The sequence below is a fragment of the Prunus persica genome, chromosome G4, assembly GCF_000346465.2.
Source record: "Prunus persica cultivar Lovell chromosome G4, Prunus_persica_NCBIv2, whole genome shotgun sequence".
Classification (NCBI taxonomy): domain Eukaryota; kingdom Viridiplantae; phylum Streptophyta; class Magnoliopsida; order Rosales; family Rosaceae; genus Prunus; species Prunus persica.
In genome coordinates, this window is record NC_034012.1 from 10,229,352 (window position 1) to 10,251,944 (window position 22,593).

General features: G+C 35.0%; 5 protein-coding genes across 7 annotated transcripts; all 5 read left to right on the plus strand.

Moving 5' to 3' along the window:
- Positions 589-4,573, plus strand: LOC18780583 (RNA exonuclease 4). The gene is made up of 8 exons (XM_007211814.2): positions 589-797; positions 939-1,023; positions 1,725-1,806; positions 2,022-2,130; positions 2,684-2,772; positions 2,845-2,909; positions 3,011-3,092; positions 3,989-4,573. The coding sequence occupies exons 1-8, from the start codon at positions 695-697 to the stop codon at positions 4,157-4,159; spliced, it is 786 nt and encodes a 261-aa protein (XP_007211876.1). The 5' UTR covers positions 589-694; the 3' UTR covers positions 4,160-4,573.
- LOC18778658 (transcription elongation factor 1 homolog) lies at positions 6,215-8,490 on the plus strand. Of its 2 annotated transcripts, none has more exons than XM_007212256.2 (5): positions 6,215-6,305; positions 6,929-7,060; positions 7,337-7,407; positions 8,018-8,039; positions 8,150-8,490. In XM_007212256.2, the coding sequence occupies exons 2-5, from the start codon at positions 6,948-6,950 to the stop codon at positions 8,208-8,210; spliced, it is 267 nt and encodes an 88-aa protein (XP_007212318.1). In that variant the 5' UTR covers positions 6,215-6,305; positions 6,929-6,947; the 3' UTR covers positions 8,211-8,490. The 2 variants fall into 2 exon arrangements, with proteins under 2 accessions (XP_007212318.1, XP_007212319.1); XM_007212257.2 differs by having other exon boundaries at positions 6,247-6,310.
- On the plus strand, positions 9,717-14,604 carry LOC18779069 (protein SAWADEE HOMEODOMAIN HOMOLOG 2). Its single transcript, XM_007211398.2, has 9 exons — positions 9,717-10,228; positions 11,808-11,893; positions 11,981-12,026; positions 12,213-12,375; positions 12,931-13,006; positions 13,190-13,241; positions 13,519-13,662; positions 13,774-13,893; positions 13,994-14,604. Exons 1-9 carry the CDS (start codon positions 10,175-10,177, stop codon positions 14,360-14,362), a joined length of 1,110 nt encoding a protein of 369 aa, XP_007211460.1. The 5' UTR covers positions 9,717-10,174; the 3' UTR covers positions 14,363-14,604.
- On the plus strand, positions 15,049-18,801 carry LOC18778262 (reticulon-4-interacting protein 1, mitochondrial). Its single transcript, XM_007211407.2, has 7 exons — positions 15,049-15,438; positions 16,085-16,312; positions 17,066-17,139; positions 17,247-17,403; positions 17,548-17,667; positions 17,778-17,886; positions 18,378-18,801. Exons 1-7 carry the CDS (start codon positions 15,211-15,213, stop codon positions 18,557-18,559), a joined length of 1,098 nt encoding a protein of 365 aa, XP_007211469.1. The 5' UTR covers positions 15,049-15,210; the 3' UTR covers positions 18,560-18,801.
- Positions 18,921-21,003, plus strand: LOC18778271 (OPA3-like protein). 2 transcript variants are annotated; one of them, XM_020562852.1, is made up of 4 exons: positions 18,921-19,632; positions 20,068-20,202; positions 20,445-20,541; positions 20,632-21,003. In XM_020562852.1, the coding sequence occupies exons 1-4, from the start codon at positions 19,507-19,509 to the stop codon at positions 20,787-20,789; spliced, it is 516 nt and encodes a 171-aa protein (XP_020418441.1). In that variant the 5' UTR covers positions 18,921-19,506; the 3' UTR covers positions 20,790-21,003. The 2 variants fall into 2 exon arrangements, with proteins under 2 accessions (XP_020418441.1, XP_007212778.1); XM_007212716.2 differs by having other exon boundaries at positions 20,445-20,531.

Sequence of the window (22,593 nt, forward strand, 5' to 3'; positions counted from 1 at the left end):
ATAGACTTAAAAGCAACAAACTTTGGATATGGTTAACTAGGGTGACAAGGGACTTGTAGTGCGTAAGAGTATTTATCCCTGCACTTGAGTTCTTAGATTCGATTCACCTCTCCCCGTATTGATTGTATAAAAAAAACAGTTAACTAGGATAAGGATTTCTAAAGTTCGTTGTTAATCATTCAGTTAGCTTATTAATGAAGTGGTAAGGGCTGGTAGAGAAATGAGTTAAAAGATTATGATAAAAGTATGATCCCTTTTAGTGTGACGAGGATAATAAAAAAGGCCACATGATACGGGCCATATTCTAACTAAATAACTAAATTCCATTTAATTGGTAATAATTTGATTTAGTGAAATTTAACATTAGGTTTGTTTATTAAATCTCATGAACGAAAATTTGTTGTGTTGTTAAATAATATTTATGAATAAAATAAAATAAAAATAGATGGAAAAAAAAGGCTATTAGAAATAAAAAAGGAAAAAGGGTTTAGTGAAAATCATCCAATATTTCACTGCCACGTACGCTATAGAAAGATATTAGACAAAGAAAGAAGACAACAAAAACGGGATGTCGTCGTTTTAATGGGCGTCGTTCAGACGTGCACAATCAGACGCCCCCGTGAGTCGTGACACCTTAGCACAGTGAATATACTCTTTTATCGCATTTGTGTTTCCCGGCAGAAGAAGAAAGAAGATGAAGAAGAACCCTAATAAGCAGTTGCAGATAAACCCCAACTGGGCTCAACTCCAACAAAAGCTGAAGAGCCATGGCCCTAAACCTCCAGCAACTATCTTAGGTAAACAGCACAGACATCTTTGTTTTTCTTCAGCCACTTGGCTTGCTTAGAATTTATATAGGTGAAAGCACCTTTCTTTTTGTTGGGTTTGAGTTTAAAAGAGCATAAAGCAAAGGTTTTTATTGAGATTTTTATTCACAGGGAAGCGGAAAGAGAGAACGGATGCAGAGTTGGATGATTCTCTATCTCACGTCAATCCTCTCACTCCTGTTAATGATGATTGCAGGTGATTTTTTGGGAGATATTGTTGTTTGTTGCTCTGTTGGGTTGATGAGGGAATGCAGGAAAAGAAAAGAAATTTCAGCTTATTTTTCTTTTTTGTTTGGTCATATGGGTTTTGTTTAAATGTGGATTTTAAGACTATTGAGCCTATTGGTTTAGTTGAGGCGAATTGTTCTTCTCTTTGGCTATGGGAACTAAACTACGAGAAAAATAAAGGGTAGGAAGAAAAGAGATTGATTGTTTCAAATTGTTCTTTCTCATGACTTAGGTGTTGGGGAACCCTGATGGCTTCAAAGTTCAAATTAATGGAGACCAAGTTTACAAGAATTTTTAGTAGTTAGGCACTTAAACTTGAGAATTCAGTAATGCAATTGTATCCGTTAGCGTAATGCTTGACCATGATATGTGTGTGAATCATGATTATTAGAATTTGTCTTCCCACTCGCCCCATTTAATTTTCTACAAGAAAATCTTCATAAAACTTCCAGAAAGACCTTGAAAGTTATGCTTTCTAGTTTTGGTATCAATCAATATCATGGTAACATGTAATGAACTCCATTTTTGTGAACATTTGTTTATTGGTAACAAAATTGTTTAAATGCACATCTTCTAAGCAATTTTCTATGTGTAAGATGTTGTGTAAGTAACTTTCCCCCTTAACAGCTTCAATTGGTCATATCACCTAACTTATAAAACATTTGACAGTGTGACAGATGAAGTAGCCATGGATTGTGAAATGGTTGGTGTCAGTCAAGGAAACAAAAGTGCCCTTGGACGTGTTACACTGGTAGTCGTTAGCTCCTTTTCTTTCATCTCTTACTCTTCTGTCATATTGTAGTTGGACAGGTTGGATCATTAAGATTTGCATTTTTGGCAAACAGTTTTGTATCTGTTATTTCCTTAGTTGATTTGTGAGTTAATGCGTTTAGGTAGATATCATCTTACACTTGGTACTTTAACTTGTTAGGATCACTGATTGCTGATGGTACAGTTTTTTGGCAGGTAAATAAATGGGGTAATGTTATATATGATGAGTTTGTTCGCCCACTAGAACATGTTGTTGATTTTCGCACTCAAATAAGTGGCATTCGTCCCCGGGACTTGAGAAAAGGTTGACTTTATCTTTATTTCTGCTGCTTTTCTAAATATATTAAATGTAGGTATGCTTCACTAGAACTTCTATATGAAATTCTTGTTCAGAAAATAATAGAAGACAAAAATGTTAGAATGAACTGCTACTAAATTGGTGGCTGTGACTTCCATGGGTCAATAGATAAAGCTGTGCTTTATGTGCAAAATCAATTTTTTTAATGTTGTATGTGCAAACTAATACAACTAACATCAATTTCTTCACTGGATGAGCTACATGATTTTTTTTTTGCCAATTATGTATTTTCTTTCTCACTTGGTGTCTGTCTTAAATAATCTTGTCCCTCTTTAGTGCCCATCTCAGTTCTGTAAACTATCTTTCCTCTTACCACATATCACCTACCTACCACTTCATCCTATCATTTTCATCATCCTTACACTCCATTTGCAACATCTTGTTTTTTTAAATGAACAATTTATCAATATGTATTTATTATAACTAGAGTTACAAGACCAATGTATGCGAAATTATGCTGACAGTGATAGAATGCCTCATGCGTCTTTGTTATCTGCAGCAAAGGATTTTCGAATTGTTCAGAAAAGAGTGGCAGAGTTGATTAAAGGACGAATTCTTGTGGGCCATGCATTGCGCAATGATCTTAAGGTAACTGGCCTTTTAATATGGTTGTGTAGAGTATAAATGAGAATCTTTAATCTAACAATTTGAGTGAAACAGGCCTTGCTTTTAAGTCATCCCAAGGAGGATTTGAGGGATACATTGGAGTATGAACCTTTTATGAGGTAATTTTTTCATTCTTTAAGAATTATTCAATAATTAAAATTTGCTGAGAGTCTTCAAGTATCATGATTTGTCCTCATGATATGTGTGGTTGGTGAAGCAGGGGGGAAGGGTCCAGAAGGGCACTTCGGCATCTTGCAGCTGAGTTTCTTGATGTTCAGATCCAAAATGGGGAGCACTGCCCAGTTAGTATTCTGATTCTTTTTCTTAGTGCAGTTTGAACAGAAAATTGTATTCTTGTTGCACTTTCTATACAACTTCTAAAACATTTAGCATTAGGATATGATTTCACAAACTCCACTGAAATGTGACAAGGCTCATCAAAAAGGACAAATTCTATGCAACCCAACTTTTTATCCCAACATTCTCTTTCCAACTTGGATGACATGCTGAAATTGGGTTTGCCACATTGTTCTTCTTTTAATGCAATGATGTGGTCCCTATCATGTGGCATGTAAGTCGGGAAAGAAAGGGTGGGATAAGTAGCATTTTCCTATTGTTACATGTTAATGTGCTAAGTGCTAGAAGGTTCCTGAAGGTCTGGAAAGTCTTAGAAGTCTTAGACTTCATGCTTTTGTCTATGTGCCCTAGAAAGTCTAAAAGTCTCTCTTAGCTGTATTTTATGTTTGAGATAAAAGAAGATATAAAAAATAAGTAACGAAAGCGCCTTGGGACTCTGCTGTATCACTCAGAACCTGAAAATAGAAAGACCATCTATTTTGTTCAGCCTTCTTTCTCTCCACAACTTCTCCTTTATTTTCTTCTTATTCCAAACACCTATCAAAAGTTTGAGTGGAGGCAGATATTTTCTTCTCGAATGAAACTTGATTTGCCTGCAAAGTTGGTGAATGCAATGCCTTGAAGAAGTTTTAATTCATTGCCCTGTTATACAATTATCATATTTAGTTCACTTCGTTGAGAAACTCATATTATTACCTGTTTGGATGTTGTGTTGGTAGTAGTTTTTGTTTATAGTTATATTGCTTTATGTCTTGAATGTTGCTGCATATTGTTAATCATGTCCGCTTCTTGTCAACAAAATCTGTTGGATGCCTTTGTTTAACTCATGACGTTGTTTCAGGTAGAAGATGCTCGCGCTGCAATGGTTCTTTATCAGAAAAACAAAAAAGCATGGGAAAAGAGAGTTAAAGATCAAATTAAACTCAAGCAGAAACAGAAGAAACGAAAGCCTAAAAAGAAGCGGAAGGAGGGAGATGATTTGAAAACTGACCTTGCAGAAACAGCATCCTAGTATTAACTTCCTGTTTACAGTTTCGGAAGCTAAGTTCAATTCACAAGGAAAAGATCCCATGTAGCCAAAAGGAAGAACAAAAAGAACGATATACCAGACAATAACAATTTCTTTCACCAAACAGAGCTACAGATAATCTCATGATGTCTTGAATTGATAAAAAAATTTAGACTCACCGCCATTCTTTCTCCATGGAGGAAATTTTCATTGGTGCCAGCTGAATTATTCTTTATATTTAATCCTTTGGTGAAAAGGTTCGTGAAGACAGGAAATTATTCTCTCTTCATGGAGGAAATTTTCATGTCTTGTAAAATGTTTGCTTGTACGCTCAATTTTGCCCCTCGAACCTAAATTATTGGTGCAGCATGTACCCACCAATTTTTAACAGGAGGAAAATGCCTGCTTTGATAGACTTGTGGTTCTGTTCTTGTTTTGCTTTTAAAAAAAATGTGTATTTTACCAGTCTTAAAGACATGTACGAAAAATAGAAGTAATATTGAAAAATACAAACGTACATGTATAATACGAGTATCAAATTGTAAAATGCTAAATTCTTTATATGGTTAATAATTCTGAAAAATGTAAAACATCAGAAAGGGATAATAGAGATTCAGGTAATGGTTTAATAGTAATGGATAATGCTCTAAATTACTTTTATCGATAAACTAAAAATAAAAAAGTATATAAAAATAAAAAAATAAAAAATCCAGTATCGCCGAACGGCTATACTATTCATTAAAAATTATTAAAATAAAGAACCGAGGTATGGCCGCGCAGCTGTACTATTAAAAAAAAAAAACCGTGACACCGGTCTAGCCGTGCGGTTATACTATTTATTAAAAAAATTTAAAAAGGGGACCCCAATATAGCCGCTCGGCTATCCTATTTATTATATTTAAAAAAAGGCCCACCTAGAGCCTAGGCGGCTTTTTTATTTTTATTTTTCGGATATAGCCGCGCGGCTATACGATTTAAAAAAATAAAACCGGTGACACTGGATACCAGGGCGGCGATAATGTTTATATATATTATATTCACAAAGTACAGCCGGGCGGCTATACTATTTATTATTTTAAAAAAGACCCGCCCAGTGTCTAGGCGGTGATTTTTTTTTGTTACGAGTATAGCCGCACGGCTATACCCTTTATTGAAAATAATTAAAAAACCTCACAGTATAGCTATTTTTAAAAAATAATTAAATACAAAAATATCACAGTATATCACACCTCCTAACCTCCCCTGCACTTTCATTTTATTTTTTTTAATATATATTATTTTTATTTAATAATATGTGAAAATTATGTGTATAATAGATGAATTTTGTGAGTATTATTAAAATTTTTGTAAAAATACATACGTACGTGTATTGTACGTTTTCCTTTCTTAGGGGAAGTACTTCAGTAACCATGTTTCATAGAATATCCATGAACATAAATTTAGTATTAAGTTATTAATTAAATGAGGATAATATGGTAAATTCACACTTTTTCATATTTAAAAAAATTAAAAGAAAAAGAAAAAGCAGATAATGGATCCTATTTTTATGGAACACAACTACCCATTATCTTTTTTAATTCTAAAATAAATTTACTTATTTTTTTTAAAAAACCTCTCACAAGCGCGGAAGCGCGTGCAGAGAGGCTAGTGTTCCATAAAAGTAGAACATATTATCTTATTTTGTTTTTAATTTTAATTTTTTTAATATTAAAAAATGTGAATTTACGATATTATCCTCATTTAATTAATAATTTCAATTCTTAATATTTGAATTAACAAAGGGCTTTTTCTGGTATTTTGAATGTTTCACCATTCTCTGCCTTTTGCTTTATATATATATATATATATATTAATCAACAATGTAGAATAACAAAAACAACCAAGGAAGTATAATAAATATAAAGTGCTTTAATACAATTGCACAGATCCCCCTTTTATTTTTCTTTTTTTGCTAGAGTAGCATTAACATTTCTTGAGCCTTATGCCCTCAGAGAAGCCGATATTTATTTTTTTCCCCTTGATTACGTGGGCAAGCCGCAAACGGATGCCTATATATAGAGACCCGCCCTTTTTAGTATTTTCTCCCGCAGAAATATAGCATTTCTAAAGCAAGCAATCATTCGATTCGGAAGTGCGTTGTCTCACTAAGGTAAGGTCTTTCTCTTTTCCCCAATCTCCTTTTAAGGGTTCGTGATCTTAGGGTTTCTCTCATTCAACTAAAACATAATTCTCAGTTTCTCCTCAGAATCCAGGGTTTCTTCATCGCTTTCTTAATTTCGCTTTCTTTGACTGTAAATTTTCTAGGGTTTCCCAACCCCCTTTTGAAGTTAATTTATTATTATTATTTTTTTTTTTTTTGGGTATGCGAATTTGGAATTCAGCAGTATGTTTTCCAGTGCAAAAGTTCTTCCTTGTTAATTAACAGCAGAAACAATTTTATTTCAATTCTGAAGGTTTTTTGTGATTATGTTATGTATATAAACACATGTTATCACAACCCTCAATCGATTTGTTGGGCTTAATATTTCCCCAAACCCCATATTCTCCTTGTATTTGTCAAATGCATTATAAATTTCACATCACAGCGATATCAATTAATTGAAAGTACACGCACACAGGGTTTATATAACTGTTAATTAAAGCGTATACTTTAAAATGATAGCAGGCATTGCACCATCTATGTATGTATGTGGGAAGCCCAGGTGATATGGTGGCTGCATTTTTTGTTTAATATCCTAAAACGAGAACTAATTGGTTGAAATATGATAACAGGACAGAAATTTGTTGAAAAATGGGCAAGAGAAAGTCCAAGGCAAAGCCTGCAGCTAAGAAGCGCATGGACAAGCTTGATACTGTTTTTTGTTGCCCCTTTTGCAACCATGGGAGCAGCGTTGAATGCCGAATGTAACTTTTTCGTTTAATCTATTTTCTCCCAACTTTTGATGTATTTTATCCTCTTAGGAATGTATCAAGTTTATTTGAGTTCTATATGTTCAATGGGGCTGCCAAGGAATGTGTTTTTGGTCAACTATGGTAGAGATGTGTGGTAATTGTCACATGTTCATTTCCATTTCTTTGTTTCATATATGAAATAGAATCTGGCTGGGTTGAGCTTACTTGCATATGTACTTGTTTCTCATTTGGTTTTGAATTGAAAGTGAATAAGTTATTTGGTTTCAGTGACATGAAGAACTTGATTGGAGAGGCTATCTGTAGCATTTGCCAAGAGAATTTCAGCACAACCATCACAGGTGTGCCAAATACTTTATTGTGGTCTTAAGTTACTATTTTTAATGTACAGCATTTCTGAGATTGTGTTGTTTCTGGATACTTGTGAGGTCCAATGTTGGGAGTGTAACAGGATGGTTTGAGAATTATATACCCAGAAGTACACATAAAGATTAGTCAAAACTACAACACCAATAATTTATTTTTGTGAGGATTTGAGTTTTGCTATTGGTTTTACAGTAATTAGGTTTTTTGTCGGGTGAAAATGAACATGTTGCTTTTCGCAGTCACCAACTTCGATGTAACAGTTAATAATGCATATGAAATGTAGGGAGATTTAAGTGAATAATTCAAAATGAAAATATGTTTCCGAACAGAATTTTGAATTGTTATGGTATGTGCACAAAACAAGGATGGTGTTGGGAGTTTTGTGGATAACCTGAGTAGAATCATAATTGAATATCTATCAACCTTGCACTGGAAACTGGATAGAGAATTCCCCTAGGTTGTAGGTAGATGTGGCAACTTTGGTTTTGGATGATTATTCTGTTTAGATGCTTCTTGTTCTCCGTATAGTGACTGCCATTTCCATGTGTGTGATAATTGCTGATCTTTCTTTTGTTTTTTTTGCAGCTTTGACTGAACCGATTGACGTGTAAGTAATTCATATACTTTGTGTAGTGAATTTTTTAATAGTTAGTTTCATATTAAGTTTGTTCTCTTTTCCTTTACTCTTTTGTATGACCATAAATTCTTTCATTACAGATACAGCGAATGGATAGATGAATGTGAGCGGGTCAACACTGTTGATGATGATGGTGCTTAGGAAAGAAGATGGGGGATGTTTCATTCAGTCTTGTTGTTGTAAAGGAAAGAGAGGGCTGGAGAGTTCTGTGCCCTTGAATCCAATAAAGTATTATCGAGCTTTATTCGTTTGGTGGCTGTAACATAGTAGAGTTTTGAACCTATGTATGTACATTTTTCAGTTTGTTTTATAAGTTGGTATATATATAGATATATATGTATTCTAACATACTCTGAATGTCCGAAGCTATGAGAATAGGCTTGCTGTATAATTTACCTATTGGTGGTGGTTCTTTCAACTAGTTTTTATGCTCTTCCCATATAGATTGATGTGGATGATTGCGTTTAGATGGAAATGGTTGTGAAGATTTTGACCAATCCGATGTCTCTACTCAGTTGAGTACGTGAGGAGCTCGGGTGAAGTCTATGTTGACAAATTTTCTCAACTATTAATCAATTTCGCTTGAACAATCCAACCAGTTCAACGGCCTGGCATCAAGTTTGCAACCATTAATTATCAAGCATTTGGAACATGTTTAAACAAGATACCCACTTATCATGTGACGATGTTGGTTTTCGAACATATGACAAATTAAGGCATCTGGTACGGGTTGTGTGTCTGCTAGTTGCCCTGAATCGAGTTCACCACCAGGACTGCGTCGGCTCCTCTGCACTGAATTTGAATTCTCCACCAAGATAATATGCCCGCTTCCTTGTAAACGGAATATAAGATTTTTGTCACCGAAAATTTAGATCAAACATGTGGCAGTAAAGTTTTCTTAATAAGGAAAATTTTATTGTCGACTAATTTTTTGATCTGAGAAGACAAAGGCCAACGATGCTTGTTATGAGTTAGATTTAGCTACAATGTGAGGTTGTGCCGTTAGTGCCCTAACTGTATAAAACAAAAATATTATTTAAAAAAAACCCAATTGACAATCGCGTCAACTTGAAATATCAAAGTTCAAACATATCAAACCTAATTTTATCAACAATAGAAAACAAGTTGGACCCAAGAATGTGAAAGTTAGGAATACCATTTGGATTGAAGAACTAAAATTTTTATTTTTGGGTATAAATCACTGAATTGGAAATTATTTTCAATTATTTTCTTTATTAATAAAATCCACATATGAATTTGGTTACTTCAGAAAATAAGGAATTTGAAATAACACTTTCCTGTTGGAATTTAGTACAAGAATTGTTAATCACATTCTCAAAAAGCTATAATATACTGCTTACAAGTCATTCTCTCATTTACTAAATTGATATAAAAAAAGTGTATGATAATTTTTTTGGAATGTTAAAAAAAAACATGACGATTTTTTTAGAGTGTAAATAAAAAAGGTGCATGATGACTTTTTTATAGCGTAAACAAAAAAAAAGAAGTGCTTAATGACTTATATACTCCTTCAGAATGTCTTTCTTTAACTTATTTTTTCTTCAAAGGTAGAGGGATCAAATTCTTGCCATAAGTGTCGGGATAAGTACTCTATCATTAGGCCAACGGGCTTACTCAATTTTTAATTAATTAAAAAAAGAATAGAAAAACCAACAACTATTGCTATTTTAAATAGAAAGATATCTAAAAATAAAAAAAATAAAAAACTTGTAAAGAGACATTGGGGTGACAGGTCGTTAGTGGACAAGACTTGAGAGAAACCCTTTCACAGGGCTTGCCCCCAATTTTGCTTTTTTGGGCTTCAAAACCTTAAGATTCAAACCCAAACCAAATCAAACACCCACCATCTCTCTCTCTCTCTCTCTCTCTCGTCTCTATAAATCTCTACCGAATTTTTTGTTTGTTTTTTTTCCTTTTCCAGATTTTCCGAGTAAAATTGTCTGTGCCTGACACTCGCAATACGTACTTTGCCAAAAACCCAACTCCTGTCTTCGTCTCTCATTCCCTTTTGCTTCTTCCAAGCAAAAAAGGAAAAAAAGTTATCTTTTGCTTCTGAGAGTCTCAGACAAAGACAGAGAGCAGCCATGGGTAGGCCTCCGAGTAACGGAGGCCCTGCCTTCCGCTTCACGCAGTCTGAGGTACCTTGTGTTCTTCTTCTTACTCTTCTATTTTGTTTTTCTTTGACGATTTTTTAACTAATTATATGTATTTGGGAACCTGCTACATTTCGGCATTAGAGTTGAAGTTATTGAAGGGTTTTCATAATTTTTTGATTCTATGTTTGCATGTCTGCTAAATTTCGAATTAGAGTTGAATTTTCTGAAAGTTGTTTTTGTAAATTTTGAATTCGCTAGTAGAAGTGCCAAATTTCGAACTAAGAGTGACGATTTTTAAATGGGTCAGTTAGATTGTGAGTTTTGTTTGCTTGATTTTCAGCTTTTATCAATTCTTTGGTTTGTGCTTGAGTCCTTTTGATATTGTTCCTGATGTTATTGCAGTTTTTTCTTTGGGTGATTTTTTACTTCTTACAATACCATGTAATTTTTTGTTCTTCTTAAAATATAATAGCTTACCTGATATCCCTAGCTTAGGTTTTGGTGGTTCCCCTTCCCAATCTTTCTTTAAATCATATCGATGGTCCTTGCTAGTCGGTTATGTAAGTAATGGTTTGTAGTTCAATTTGGCGGGTTTGTTCTATGAGAGTTCCCCTAGTCAGGAAGGCATTTTAAATACTATCCAGAAATTCTTAAAATGGAATAGGCATAGGTTCCAAAATAATGCCTCTTTAACAACTTTATTACTGTTTAACATAAAGGATAGAATGGAAACTGAATACCTTGTGTCTACTTTATATGTTATCTTCATATATATTTCATAAGCTTGTTGCCTACCTTGTGTCCATTTTGGGTTTTTGGGTTGTATAGGCATAATTAGTTGTGAATTATTACCCCAATAAGAGCTCCATATTAGTTCATTGCGTGGTTACCTAGTACAGGGAATGAGAGGGTACGTGGAATGGGTTTGGGTTCAGGGTATGCTGGTTTCTATGGTATAGGGCATGAAGGGTAGGTATAGTTTGTACGGTTTTTGGGGTAGCAATTCGTGTAACATTTTAATTTGGTACGGTATTTATTTTATAATTACTCATATATATAATATAATATATAAGAAAAAGAGACGCACTTCAATTCAATGATTGTATCAGTATGTGAATCAATAATGCGGTTAAAGTCTTAAGGATCATTCCTTTTTTTTGTTTTGTTTTTGTTTGGGGCCAATACAGAGCATTCCTTTAATACTGAATCAGTTGCCAGCAAGCACTATTGCACTAATATGTGGAGATGAAACTTGAATCGTATAGATGACCCACTTCATATGTATAACAAATACATGTAAACAAAAAGAGTTGGGGAGAGCAAATTGGGTCGCTGAAATGAGCGTTAAAATAGGTTTTTGGGACCATAACATATGCTGTGTAAATAGAGAAGTAATGAGAGAAGTAATGATTCATAAGCAATAGAGAATTCCTATGAAGAAAATCTTCACCTATTCACGCACTGTACCTGTTATACTTATAATACATATCCATATTCCATATACGTACACATATACATATCTGTAGATGATTGTTGATTTGTGAGGGCTGATTAGTTTTTCTTCAAGGTATTTTATATTTTGAACCTTAATGACACCTTCTGTAAATTGGTACATTATTAGGTTTCGGAGATGGAAGCTATTCTGCAACAGCACAATAACACAATGCCAGCACGTGAAGTTCTTGTGGCCCTTGCGGATAAGTTCAGGTATGCATTAGTTCTAAACACTTAGAATTTGAAAAGATTATGTTCTTCTTATAAGCATTAAATCTGAGATACTTGTCTTTGGTGTAGTGAATCGGCAGAGCGGAAGGGCAAGATTGCAGTACAAATGAAGCAAGTATGAAAATTTTCCGTTGTAATTTTTCGTAAGGAAATATCGTTTAAGTCTGTTTGTAATTTATAATGTGCATTATAGGTTTGAAATTGATTTGGGAAGCCATTTAATTTTGTTTGTAACTTATAATCTTCATTATTTATAGGTTTGGAATTGGTTTTAACAAATTTCTTAATTCTTTGGTTATAGGTTTGGAATTGGTTCCAAAATAGGCGATATGCTATCAGGGCAAAATCAAGTAAGGTTCTTGGGAAGTTAAATGTGTCACCTATGTCTCGGGATGATTCAAATCCAGTGAGAAATGTTCCTCAAGGCCCTCAACCTATAGCTGCTCCTATACATGCTCCTTCAGGTAGGATGGAACTTGCTTTAAATTTAGTTTAATATCCTTTATTTCTCATTTTCCGTAGTTTTAGGCTTACTCATCTGGTGGCATTATTACTCCTTTTACTTGTTTGAACTTATGTTGAGTAGCCTATATTGATGTTGTCTACTTGAATTGTTTCTTCAATCATCAATATGTGACCTTATATTTTGGGCTTCATGGGCAGCTAGTTTCTTGGTCAGTTAACATCATTGAAGTTTAATATTTTAGAGATATGTTTTCCTGTTTAGCCTAATATAGTCATCTCTTGGTTTTTGTGTATGTGGCATGCTCTATTTATAACTTACTCTAATTATTTACCTTGACATACCAATTCCGTTGTGTGCATTTATGTACATGCTTGAGTTGTTAGGGAGGGCTCTTGTAACGGAGGACTCTTATTTTAGGTATTTTTTGGCAGTGAAAGTCTCTTTTCCGTATAAACATATGCATGAATTGTGAATAGGTGTTAATAATCCCATCCTCTTATGTATGTTCATCAGACTTTGGATATTTTTGCCCTTGTTTTCATTTATTAACCAGCTCAAGGTTCCGGAAAGGGTGCTTCTGAAAATTCTATTTTTGAGTTTGAAGCTAAATCTGGGAGGGATGGTGCATGGTCAGTAACTCTTTTCCTTCTTTCTATGAATTCTAGTTTCTGTCATGTTGATGTTTCTTTACCATTCCAATTAATAAATAATAAATTATTCTTTTTGTCAAAACTGAATTCTCACGTTTTTAATAATTGGACTCATAAGTGAGTTATCATTATTTGTCTAATTTCATTGTCTGCTGTGCTCAGGTATGATGTTGCTAACTTTTTATCTCATAGATACTTGGAGACTGGTGATCCGGTAATTTTCTAATATCAGTTTTCTTGCATGTACAGCATTAAGTTGTTAAAAGGAATTCATTATAGGTCTTTCTTTATTGTTATTTTTCCTCTTTTTTCCTATTCTTTCTTATTTGTTCTGCATGTCTATTATCTTAGTATTATTCTCCTTAAACATTTGATTCAACTCAACTGCCTCGGCCTTGAATTCCAACTAAACTTATGCAATTTGTTGTAAATGAAAGATAAAATTGGTCATTATAACAAATCCCCAGATTGAATCTTGCTGGCTGTTTCAGGAAGTACTGGTTCGGTTTGCTGGGTTTGGACCAGAGGAGGATGAATGGGTCAATGTACGGAAGCATGTCAGGCAGCGCTCTCTGCCATGTGAATCATCAGAGTGTGTTGCAGTTCTCCCAGGAGATCTCATACTATGTTTTCAGGTGGCGTTCATTTGTTTCTATGTCCTTCAAAGATATATTTTGGATCAATGATTAAGATAAGTTATTTCTGATCAGATCTTCATGGAAATCTAACGGATTTAAATTTTTCAGGAAGGTAAAGAGCAGGCTTTGTACTTTGATGCCCATGTCCTTGATGCTCAAAGACGAAGACATGATGTAAGAGGATGTCGTTGTAGGTTTTTGGTGCGCTATGTTCATGATCAGTCCGAGGTATAAAACTGCCCACATGTTAAATAGCACCTTTTAAATTTATATCTTCAATTAGTGAATCTACAAATTCAGGTTTTGTTCTTAACATGCATTTCGACAGGAAATTGTTCCACTAAGGAAGGTCTGCCGTCGGCCTGAAACGGATTACAGGTTGCAACAACTTCATGCCGTGAATGAGGCGGCATCAGCAGAGCAGAAAAGTATGGATCATTTTATGGGGTCTGTTACTTCTGCGGAAATGATGCAAAAGCAGCAGAATACAGATGCAGCTTCGGCGCCCCCAGTTTTGCATGCTAATGCTTCTTTAGCTACCCAATCTACGACTCCAGAATTTAAAGGATCTGAAGTCAGCACTGTTATTAGTTCAGGGAATTCTAATTTTCCTCCAGGTAGTGCTGTAATCACAAGCGGCACTGCTACAGTTGTTGTTCCTGGTGGCTCTGTCGAGAACATGCCAAAAGGAAACTAGAAAGTTGCGTTGACAAATTTTTCAGCCATCTTGTTGTTAGCTCCTAGCTCCTCTATCCTGAAAAGGATGAGTAATATACAACCTCTTCTCAGCATTGGTTTTCATCAATGTATGAATTGAGCATGAGCTTCCCCTGTATACTAATTCTGAATGCCAATAACTAGTTCCAAAAAAGTGTGAAGTCTTACAATTTCAACTGTAACCTCAAATTGTTAAATCCAAAGCTTCCATTTCTTTTTCCATGTTGTCTTGGCCATTAAGTGAGGCAGTATTCTATTTAGTGTTAGTTGGCTTGTTTTGGCATCAAATCCTAAGTAATCTGGACTACACATTCATGCAAGAATCAACTTGATCGATGATTTAGATTCACAGATAACATAAACATCTTATATATAGTTGATTAATAGACTTGGTTGACATTTGATGAGTAATGTGAAAGATGAATATTACCTTAAATCTATTTAGGCCCTAAATTACCTTAATCTAAACCCTAACCGTGAACCAAACGGGGCTAAAGTGCATTGTGGTGGAATGGAACCAAATTTAAACGAATGAAAACGCACAAGTTAGCAGAAAATGCAAAGAAACACTAAAATGAGCCAAGGCCCAAGCAAAGGTGGCCCCCACAAAATCCAAGAAAGCAAAGCAAGCCACGACGCAATGCGCAACATAACGAACGAACCCTCTGTTTCTAAATTTCTCTGCGGACCAAAACAAGACACGTTTCTCTCTCTCTGCGCTTCCCTCTCACTTCTATATTTCCTTCTCTTTGAAACCCTAACAAACTCTCTCTATCTCTCGATCTTTCTCTGATGATCTGATGCTTTCTGTTTTATCGCAAAGTCACAATGCGAATTCTGAGGTCACGGAGCTTCAGAGCCTCAGTCTCCGACTCCAATTACCACTTCAATGTAGGGTTCAGGCGCTTCGTCACCAGCTGTAGAGCCGTGGTGTTGCCGCGCTTTGGTGGGCCTGAGGTTCTGGAGCTCCGGCCCAATGTCAGTGTCCCTGATCTCAAGCCCCATGAGGTCCTCGTTCGCACTCGTGCCGTCTCCATCAATCCCCTCGATACCAGAGTGAGTCAAATGTCATTTCTTTCGTTAATTGATTCTTCTGTTTAATTTCTAAGGTCTGTTTGGTTGCTGAGGAAACAAGGGAAATTAAGTTTTTGATTTTCAGCTCCTCTTCTCCATTTTGGTCTTTTCCAATTCCAACAATAACTTGAGCCACAAATTTTCATATTTGTGCCAATCAACAATTTTTTTTAAAACTTCTTTAATTATTCAGCTGCACCTGTACAGTAGTTATGATTCTGAGTATGTTTAACATTTGAGTGTTTGAGTGATGACATTAGGTTGGTTAGTCTAAAAGGTTAACACATGTTCGTTGAAGATGTATTTATAGTTAGTTTCTGTTGCAGTGACCATATAGAAAAATCATTTTCTAATCCAAATATCATTGGCTGTCAATTTTTTTTTTTTTTTGAAGCAAGATTTTAACATGAATGCCTGCTATTATTATTATTTTTCATGCATTTGCTCTTTCCTCCTGTGTCAAATAGCCCATAGATAACAAGAATGCCTTGATTCAAACTCTCATAAGATTATTTCATTTTATGTTTGTCGTACGGCTGAGGTTGCAGTTCACTAATACTGTAATACTTTGCAATAATGTTATCATTGTATTCAGTGTTCTGTGTTTTAATTTTAATTTTTTTTCCAGATGCGATCTGGCTATGGTCGTTCGATATTTGAACCCCTTCTACCTCTTATTTTGGGTCGTGATATTAGTGGTGAAGTTGCAGCTGTGGGAGATTCAGTTCGGGGATTGAGTATAGGACAAGAAGTTTTTGGTGCATTGCATCCTACTGCTGTCAGGGGTACTTATGCTGACTATGCAATTCTATCAGATGAGGAACTTGCACCAAAACCAGCGTCAGTTACACATGTGGTAAATATTGTTGTACTTTTTTTCGTACCTAAAGAACCGTAGAATGTTACACTTGGTGGTCATTTGCTTTTTATGATTTGGTTTGGATCTATGTGTTCTGTTATTCTTCATACCCTCGATATAATGTTAGTGGATGGTTCAATTGTAGTTGTGTTAGAGGATGGTTTAGTAGCTAGTAGAAAAGTGTTATTACCTCAAAATGTTTATTTGTGCTTGCTTTGCTGTTACTTGATCAACTATGGAAAACTAGTTTTGAAAGGTTTCTAGCTTCAAATCATGGTGAAGGGGAAAACGAAGCATCATTCAAACTTCCACCTTGCTCAGGAGAAAATAGAATGGAAGGAAACAGTTTTCTTAGCTTTAGATTGTAGATTAATTGGAGTAGAAACCACCTGATATGGAACTCAGGCCACCAATATTAAACAGCAAATGAGAAGGTGCTTTGTGAAAATTGGCAATGATTTTTATTTTGAATTCTAGGGGTGAGCATGTTTTTCTGCTTCCACTCCCATTTTTATCTTGTCTGTAGGAAATATTGAAAGTGGCTTGCATATGATAGGAGATGGGCGAAATTCAATGTAGCATGAAATATGAGCATATTATGTTTTGTAATCAATTCTCTCAGGATTCCAACATACCTTAGGAATTGATGATGATATGTATAGTTAAGTGGAGGAGAGGTTTAACATTTACGTTCTGTTTATTGCTTTCTGACTACAGAACTTGGCTTTATCTTGTTCTGTGTGATCCTAGGAAGCAAGTGTCATTCCTTTTGCTGCTCTGACTGCTTGGCGTGCTCTCAAAAGTACCGCTAGGATAGCTGAGGGGTATTTTTTTATAAAATGTCTTCTCTTGTTATTATTATTATTTTTTGAAGTTGCTAACTGTCATTAACAATTTAGCATCCTTTTGTTATTGCATCTGATCTCTACAGACAAAGGGTGTTAGTGGTGGGTGGTGGAGGAGCTGTAGGTTTGGCTGCAATTCAGATTTCAGTCGCCCAAGGCTGCTATGTTACAACTACCTGTGGAAAGCAAAGTATAGATCGAGTATTGGCAGCTGGTGCTGAGCAGGCTGTTGACTATACTGAGGTGATGATGTAATCAACTGTTACTTAGCTTTCATTTCACCTCCCTAGCTGAGCGAAACTCCTATATAGAAAATTGTTTCTATGTGCATATGGGTGTAAAAACCATGAATGATTTCACTGCTGAGTTAACATGTTTGATTCACAGGACATTGAATTGGTAATAAAGGGGAAGTTTGATGCTGTTTTGGACACCATTGGTGGGCCAGAAACCGAAAGAATAAGCATAAATTTTTTAAAAAGAGGTGGACACTACATGACACTTCAGGTAGGAGATGGAAACTTGTTAGTATTGCTTCTCTCTAAGGGACCTTTGATGTTTCCTTTCAGAATTCTGCAGCATAGGCTGATAAGGCTTTTATCCTCTTTCTGTTGTAGGGTGAGGCAGCATCTTTGACTGATAGGTATGGGATAGCTTTTGGGCTTCCAGTTGCTACAGCTGTGTTACTAAAGAAACAGAATCTGTACCGCTGTTCTCATGGAATAGGTAAAAACCAGCATTCATTTTTTGGTACATGTTTCATCATGGTGTGCACTTTAAAGTTCATTGTTTGTTTAAAGCGGGGAAATTGTGATAATATTTACACAAGTTGATTAAATGTGAGTTTGTTGATTTTTTTTGGTTTAAACCTTTTATTCCGCTTGCTTTGGTTTGTTTGCGTATGAATTTTTAAGCAGTTTTAGACTTGAATAGGATGAAGGCAATAAAAGGGAGGAGTACTAGGAAGAATATAATATTGATAAAATAATCATGTTACCCGTTTTGTCATTAGTTCGTGGTTTATTGTGTTAATTGACATAATAAGCGTGTCTAATTATATTAAATAACAAAAAACCTTCTTTCGTTTTGTCTCTTTTTTAAGATTAGGTACGTTTTTGTCTAGTAACATCTGATGCCGAAATTACATGTTCTGATATTACCTTTGCAAGCTTAGGTTGTTATTTTAACAAGTTGTATTTATTTTGTTGATGGTGTAGAGTACTGGTGGACTTACATGAGAGCTGACTCAGAAGGGTTATTTGAGATCCGAAAGCTGTCGGAAGCTGGAAAATTGAATATACCAGTGGAGAAAACATTTCCCATCACTCAAGTGATAGAGGCTCATGAGGCAAAGGAGAAGAAGCAGATCCATGGCAAAGTAGTGCTCAAATTTGATTGATGAAAATTAGAGCTTGCACTGATTTTGTCAATTTCTTGCACATTTTACCACTATATTTGCCTTTAGCATCTCTCCGTTGGTTACACTTCTCCATACAATAAGAAATGGCAGTTGTACAGGAGTTGAAAAAGTCTTTATATCCGGTTGGCAATCTGTAAATGTTTGAGAATGTTCTTGTGATAAATCTTTAAAATTGCTCTATTTTGTAAATCATTAGTCTGATACAAATCATAATTTTACAAGATGAAGGAGTTTGCTTATTAGACTCAACTCAACTCAACTGTAGGTAAGTTGGTTTTGCCGAGGCATCATTTGAGGTAATGTGACCTAACATTTGCAATTGCCAAGAACATCTGGTAGGGTAAAAGTTCTAACTGCGAGAGCCTCTTTAAACTATTTATGGTGAAAACATTTTTCACCATTTTTTCAAGTTTATTTATAATTTATTTTTTAATTTGCAATTGGAAGAACTTCACAGCCAAACTACACTAGTGGTCTCAAGTTCAAACCTCATGACACCTTGATAATGTATGTGAGAAATTCCCGTCTCTCTTAGTTTAGACTATCGCTTGTTTTAAAAATAAAAAAAATTGCACCATACAGGCAAGCTTGATCTTAAGGTTGCTAGGCCTGAACCCTAATAATCAAAGGGCGGTTGGGTTTTACAGTCTCCTAAATGGGTTTTACACTCTCCTAAACCCTAAACCCTAGGGAAAGAAAAAAAAATATAATTGAGTAGGAAGGAAAAAAGTTATTTCTTATCCTAAATTATTTGCATACTGACTTGCCAAAGAAGTAGCCACCATCTCTCCCCTGTTTGTTCTAATCTCGAGTATATCTTGTAAGTTTTCTTGCTCGACAAGAACCAAAAGCTTTTACACGACCCAATATTTTTGTACGTGCACACCATAGTACAGCTACGTATTTCAATCACAGAAAGAGAGAGAATGCTTCCATTGTTAAAGCTTGGAACACTAGCCTTACGAACTATTTCCAGGCCAATTGCTAGAAGGCTCAAAGTAGAGGCTGGATTACACCCCAGGTTTCGGGACTACATAATCAGCTTTGCCCAGGTTTACTCTCTCTCTCTCTCTCTCTCTCTCTCTAAAATTCACTTGCCGCCCCTTTTCTCTTTCTTTTAATGTAATTGTTTTATTCTGTGTAGATTTTGATTATTTATGAATGCTATTTTGTGCTAAAAGTTTGATTTTTCAATTGGGTTTTCTTGTTCTCTTTTGGCTCCTTACAAGATTGCTGAATTGCCATGGACATTCATATTTGCCAGTGTTAAGGGATTGGTTGGGAACTTTTGTCAAACACATCAAATTAATATTTTGTGAAGATCATTTGATATGGAAGAATGATCTAAAAGCAAAATAAGAAAGAGATTTTTGAGAATGGAGTGAGATGTAAACCAAGTCCTTTTCATTAAGTTGGTTGCTCTTTGAACATCCAAACTATTTGGTTTTAAGTGATGTACTATATAGTAACCCTGCTACTTGAATCAGGCAAACTATCGTTTCAGAACAAATCTACAAAGACGTCTATATGGACGGGCAACAGATGTTGTGATCCGTCCTATGGATGAAGAAAAAGCTGTTGGAGCTGCTGCAGAGCTTCTTGGGGAACTTGTTATCTTCACGGTAACCACCGGCTGCCGTATTATCTTTAACCTTGTCTCTCTAGGTTGCAGAGTGTTGCAATACTTTTGAGGAAACCCTATGCAATTGCTGGAAGTGCATGGTCTGCAGAGGAAAGTCAAATAGAAATTTTGTGGTTGACTTGACTCTCATCTTTTGCAGCATTAATATCTTTGTTGATATCCCTCCTTCCTTTGGTGATATATTATAGGCCACTTGAAGTTATAGCTGCTTTGTTTGCTTAGGTTGCAGGACTTGCTATAATCTATGAGGTGCAAAGAAGTGCTAGATCAGAAGCTAGAAAGGAGGAACAGCGCAAGCAAGAAATAGAGGCAAATTCAAGTACAAAAGATCTAGTTCAATGATTTAATACAAGTAGCTATACAGCCATGGCATTTTGGTAATTAGTATTTTTTACATTTCAAAATGTAGGCAATGAAGCAAAAAGGCACAGATTTAGAAAAAGAAGTGCAATGTCTAAAGGCCAAACTGCAAGAGATGGAGCAACTTGTCCAGAGAAGAAGCTGGCTAGATCTCATCAGGTTCTGGCAATCCCAAGCACTAGAAGAGCACAAGTCAGCAAGGTTTGAGTGAATAATGTTTTAGACTTTTTGTTACTCTCCTTCCCTGTATAAACATGCTAATAATAGGGAGAAAAACTTACCTGCAACGGGGTGTGTATCTATCTCCTCAATCCTCTAACGTTCATCACATCATGAAAAATTAACTGTTGCAATTGGTTCTAAAATCATATTACTTACTTGATTCATGTAGTTTGGACTGAATTCGACTTTGATTCTCATAGTTTTCAATACAAGTATACTTTAGCTTTTGCAATCGGGTCTAAAGTTACATTTCCATCAATATAGTTTACCAAAACTTAGAAATGTTATATGTTGGTTTTCTGTAAGTTAGTAACCACCTCAATGAAAATGTTAAATTGTGACTTTTTTCTTAATATAAACGATAATCTTAACTATAAAAGGAAGGAAGTTTCTCTTACACACACCCTCAAACAATGATCTAAAATACAAGCAATAATCTAAATAATGGAGCTAGACCCGTTTCGCGATTATGATTTATTTGTTCACCTTTTACCTCCAGAAAATTAAATATGACAGAAGTAAGGGTAATTAAAACTGTAGCATGGGTGGGTCAAATAGTAGTGAGGTAAAAAGGCATGCATGACCTATTTCCATAGGGCTGAGGCAGCCATGGACCACCTGATCTCTTATTGAAATTTGAAGGTATGTGATATGCAGATAACAGAGTAACATGCTAATTTATAATCTTTGGCCCAACATGTATTAAAAAAACACTTAGAACCAAACCTTTATGCTACATTAACAGTTGGCATCACCTGACTTCTGGGATTAATTTAAACAGCCTACAAAATTCTTCTGTATTAAAAATTAAACTAGTAATCTGCTTTTGATACTTGTTTTGTCTGCTTCTGGTGTAAATGTTGGTCAAACCAAACCCCCCCTATTTCAAGAAACCTTGACCCACTTACTATTTTCTACATCGTCTGTCATGCTTTGCTTTGCTCTGCTTTCTTTGATTGTGTGAGAGAAAAACTGCAATGGTTATTTCCGATCAATATCACAATGTCATTGTGTTATTAGCGCTTTGACAACTTGACTTAGAATTAAATTATTTGCCGAAGAAAAAAAAAAAAAAATTTGTTTGCAGCTATTGTCTGTTGAAGGCACTACTACGTTGTCATATTGATAATCATCCAAGAGGCACATGCCATGTTAACCCACAAAAGATAGAAAAAAACACTAACACAATGTTTGATGGTTTGTGTTTGTTCGGGCTTTTTTTTTATATAATTATTTTCTATTACATGAAAACAAAAACGAATAGTATTTTGGGAGAAGCAACGGTGTACAATTTTTTTTGGACCTATGTTTTCTTTAAAACCAAATCAAACTCATATTTTAAAATTGTGATTTTGAGGCCCTTTATCCTTTGTATAAGGTTAAATTGTTTGTTTATGCTACTATTACTACTACAATAATCTAAATATAAAAAAGAGATGAAAAAAAATATATTTTCAAACGTTAGTTCCTTGTATATAATCATTTTAAATTCATTCTAAATATAGTGTAACTAGCTATTTCAAATACATTTAATCATTTCTTTCAAATATTTTCATTTAAATACAGACTAATTTGGATTTAGACATTGCTTAACGAGTTATTCATGCTTATAGACCAATCACAATATGAAATATATGCAAAAATAATTCATTAAAATTATAAAAATAAAAATTTATACACACATATCAAACTATGATTTATCTGCCAATGAGGGTTGGTTTAGTTGGTAAGGTCCTTGCACTATGTGTAGCCCTACCAATGTTCGAGTCCCGCTGCCAACAGTCCTCGT

Coding starts and splice junctions, on each gene's coding strand:
- LOC18780583 (XM_007211814.2), top strand. CDS start 695: ATGAAGAAGAACCCTAATAAGCAGTTGCAGATAAACCCCAACTGGGCT. Junction 2,910..3,010: donor GAGTATGAACCTTTTATGAG/GTAATTTTTTCA, acceptor TTGGTGAAGCAG/GGGGGAAGGGTCCAGAAGGG. Junction 3,093..3,988: donor AAAATGGGGAGCACTGCCCA/GTTAGTATTCTG, acceptor ACGTTGTTTCAG/GTAGAAGATGCTCGCGCTGC.
- LOC18778658 (XM_007212256.2), top strand. CDS start 6,948: ATGGGCAAGAGAAAGTCCAAGGCAAAGCCTGCAGCTAAGAAGCGCATG. Junction 7,408..8,017: donor TTTCAGCACAACCATCACAG/GTGTGCCAAATA, acceptor TTTTTTTTGCAG/CTTTGACTGAACCGATTGAC. Junction 8,040..8,149: donor TTGACTGAACCGATTGACGT/GTAAGTAATTCA, acceptor CTTTCATTACAG/ATACAGCGAATGGATAGATG.
- LOC18779069 (XM_007211398.2), top strand. CDS start 10,175: ATGGGTAGGCCTCCGAGTAACGGAGGCCCTGCCTTCCGCTTCACGCAG. Junction 13,007..13,189: donor TCTGGGAGGGATGGTGCATG/GTCAGTAACTCT, acceptor TGCTGTGCTCAG/GTATGATGTTGCTAACTTTT. Junction 13,663..13,773: donor ATCTCATACTATGTTTTCAG/GTGGCGTTCATT, acceptor TAAATTTTTCAG/GAAGGTAAAGAGCAGGCTTT.
- LOC18778262 (XM_007211407.2), top strand. CDS start 15,211: ATGCGAATTCTGAGGTCACGGAGCTTCAGAGCCTCAGTCTCCGACTCC. Junction 16,313..17,065: donor CAGCGTCAGTTACACATGTG/GTAAATATTGTT, acceptor GTGTGATCCTAG/GAAGCAAGTGTCATTCCTTT. Junction 17,404..17,547: donor AGGCTGTTGACTATACTGAG/GTGATGATGTAA, acceptor TTTGATTCACAG/GACATTGAATTGGTAATAAA.
- LOC18778271 (XM_020562852.1), top strand. CDS start 19,507: ATGCTTCCATTGTTAAAGCTTGGAACACTAGCCTTACGAACTATTTCC. Junction 20,203..20,444: donor GGGAACTTGTTATCTTCACG/GTAACCACCGGC, acceptor TTGTTTGCTTAG/GTTGCAGGACTTGCTATAAT. Junction 20,542..20,631: donor AGAAATAGAGGCAAATTCAA/GTACAAAAGATC, acceptor TTCAAAATGTAG/GCAATGAAGCAAAAAGGCAC.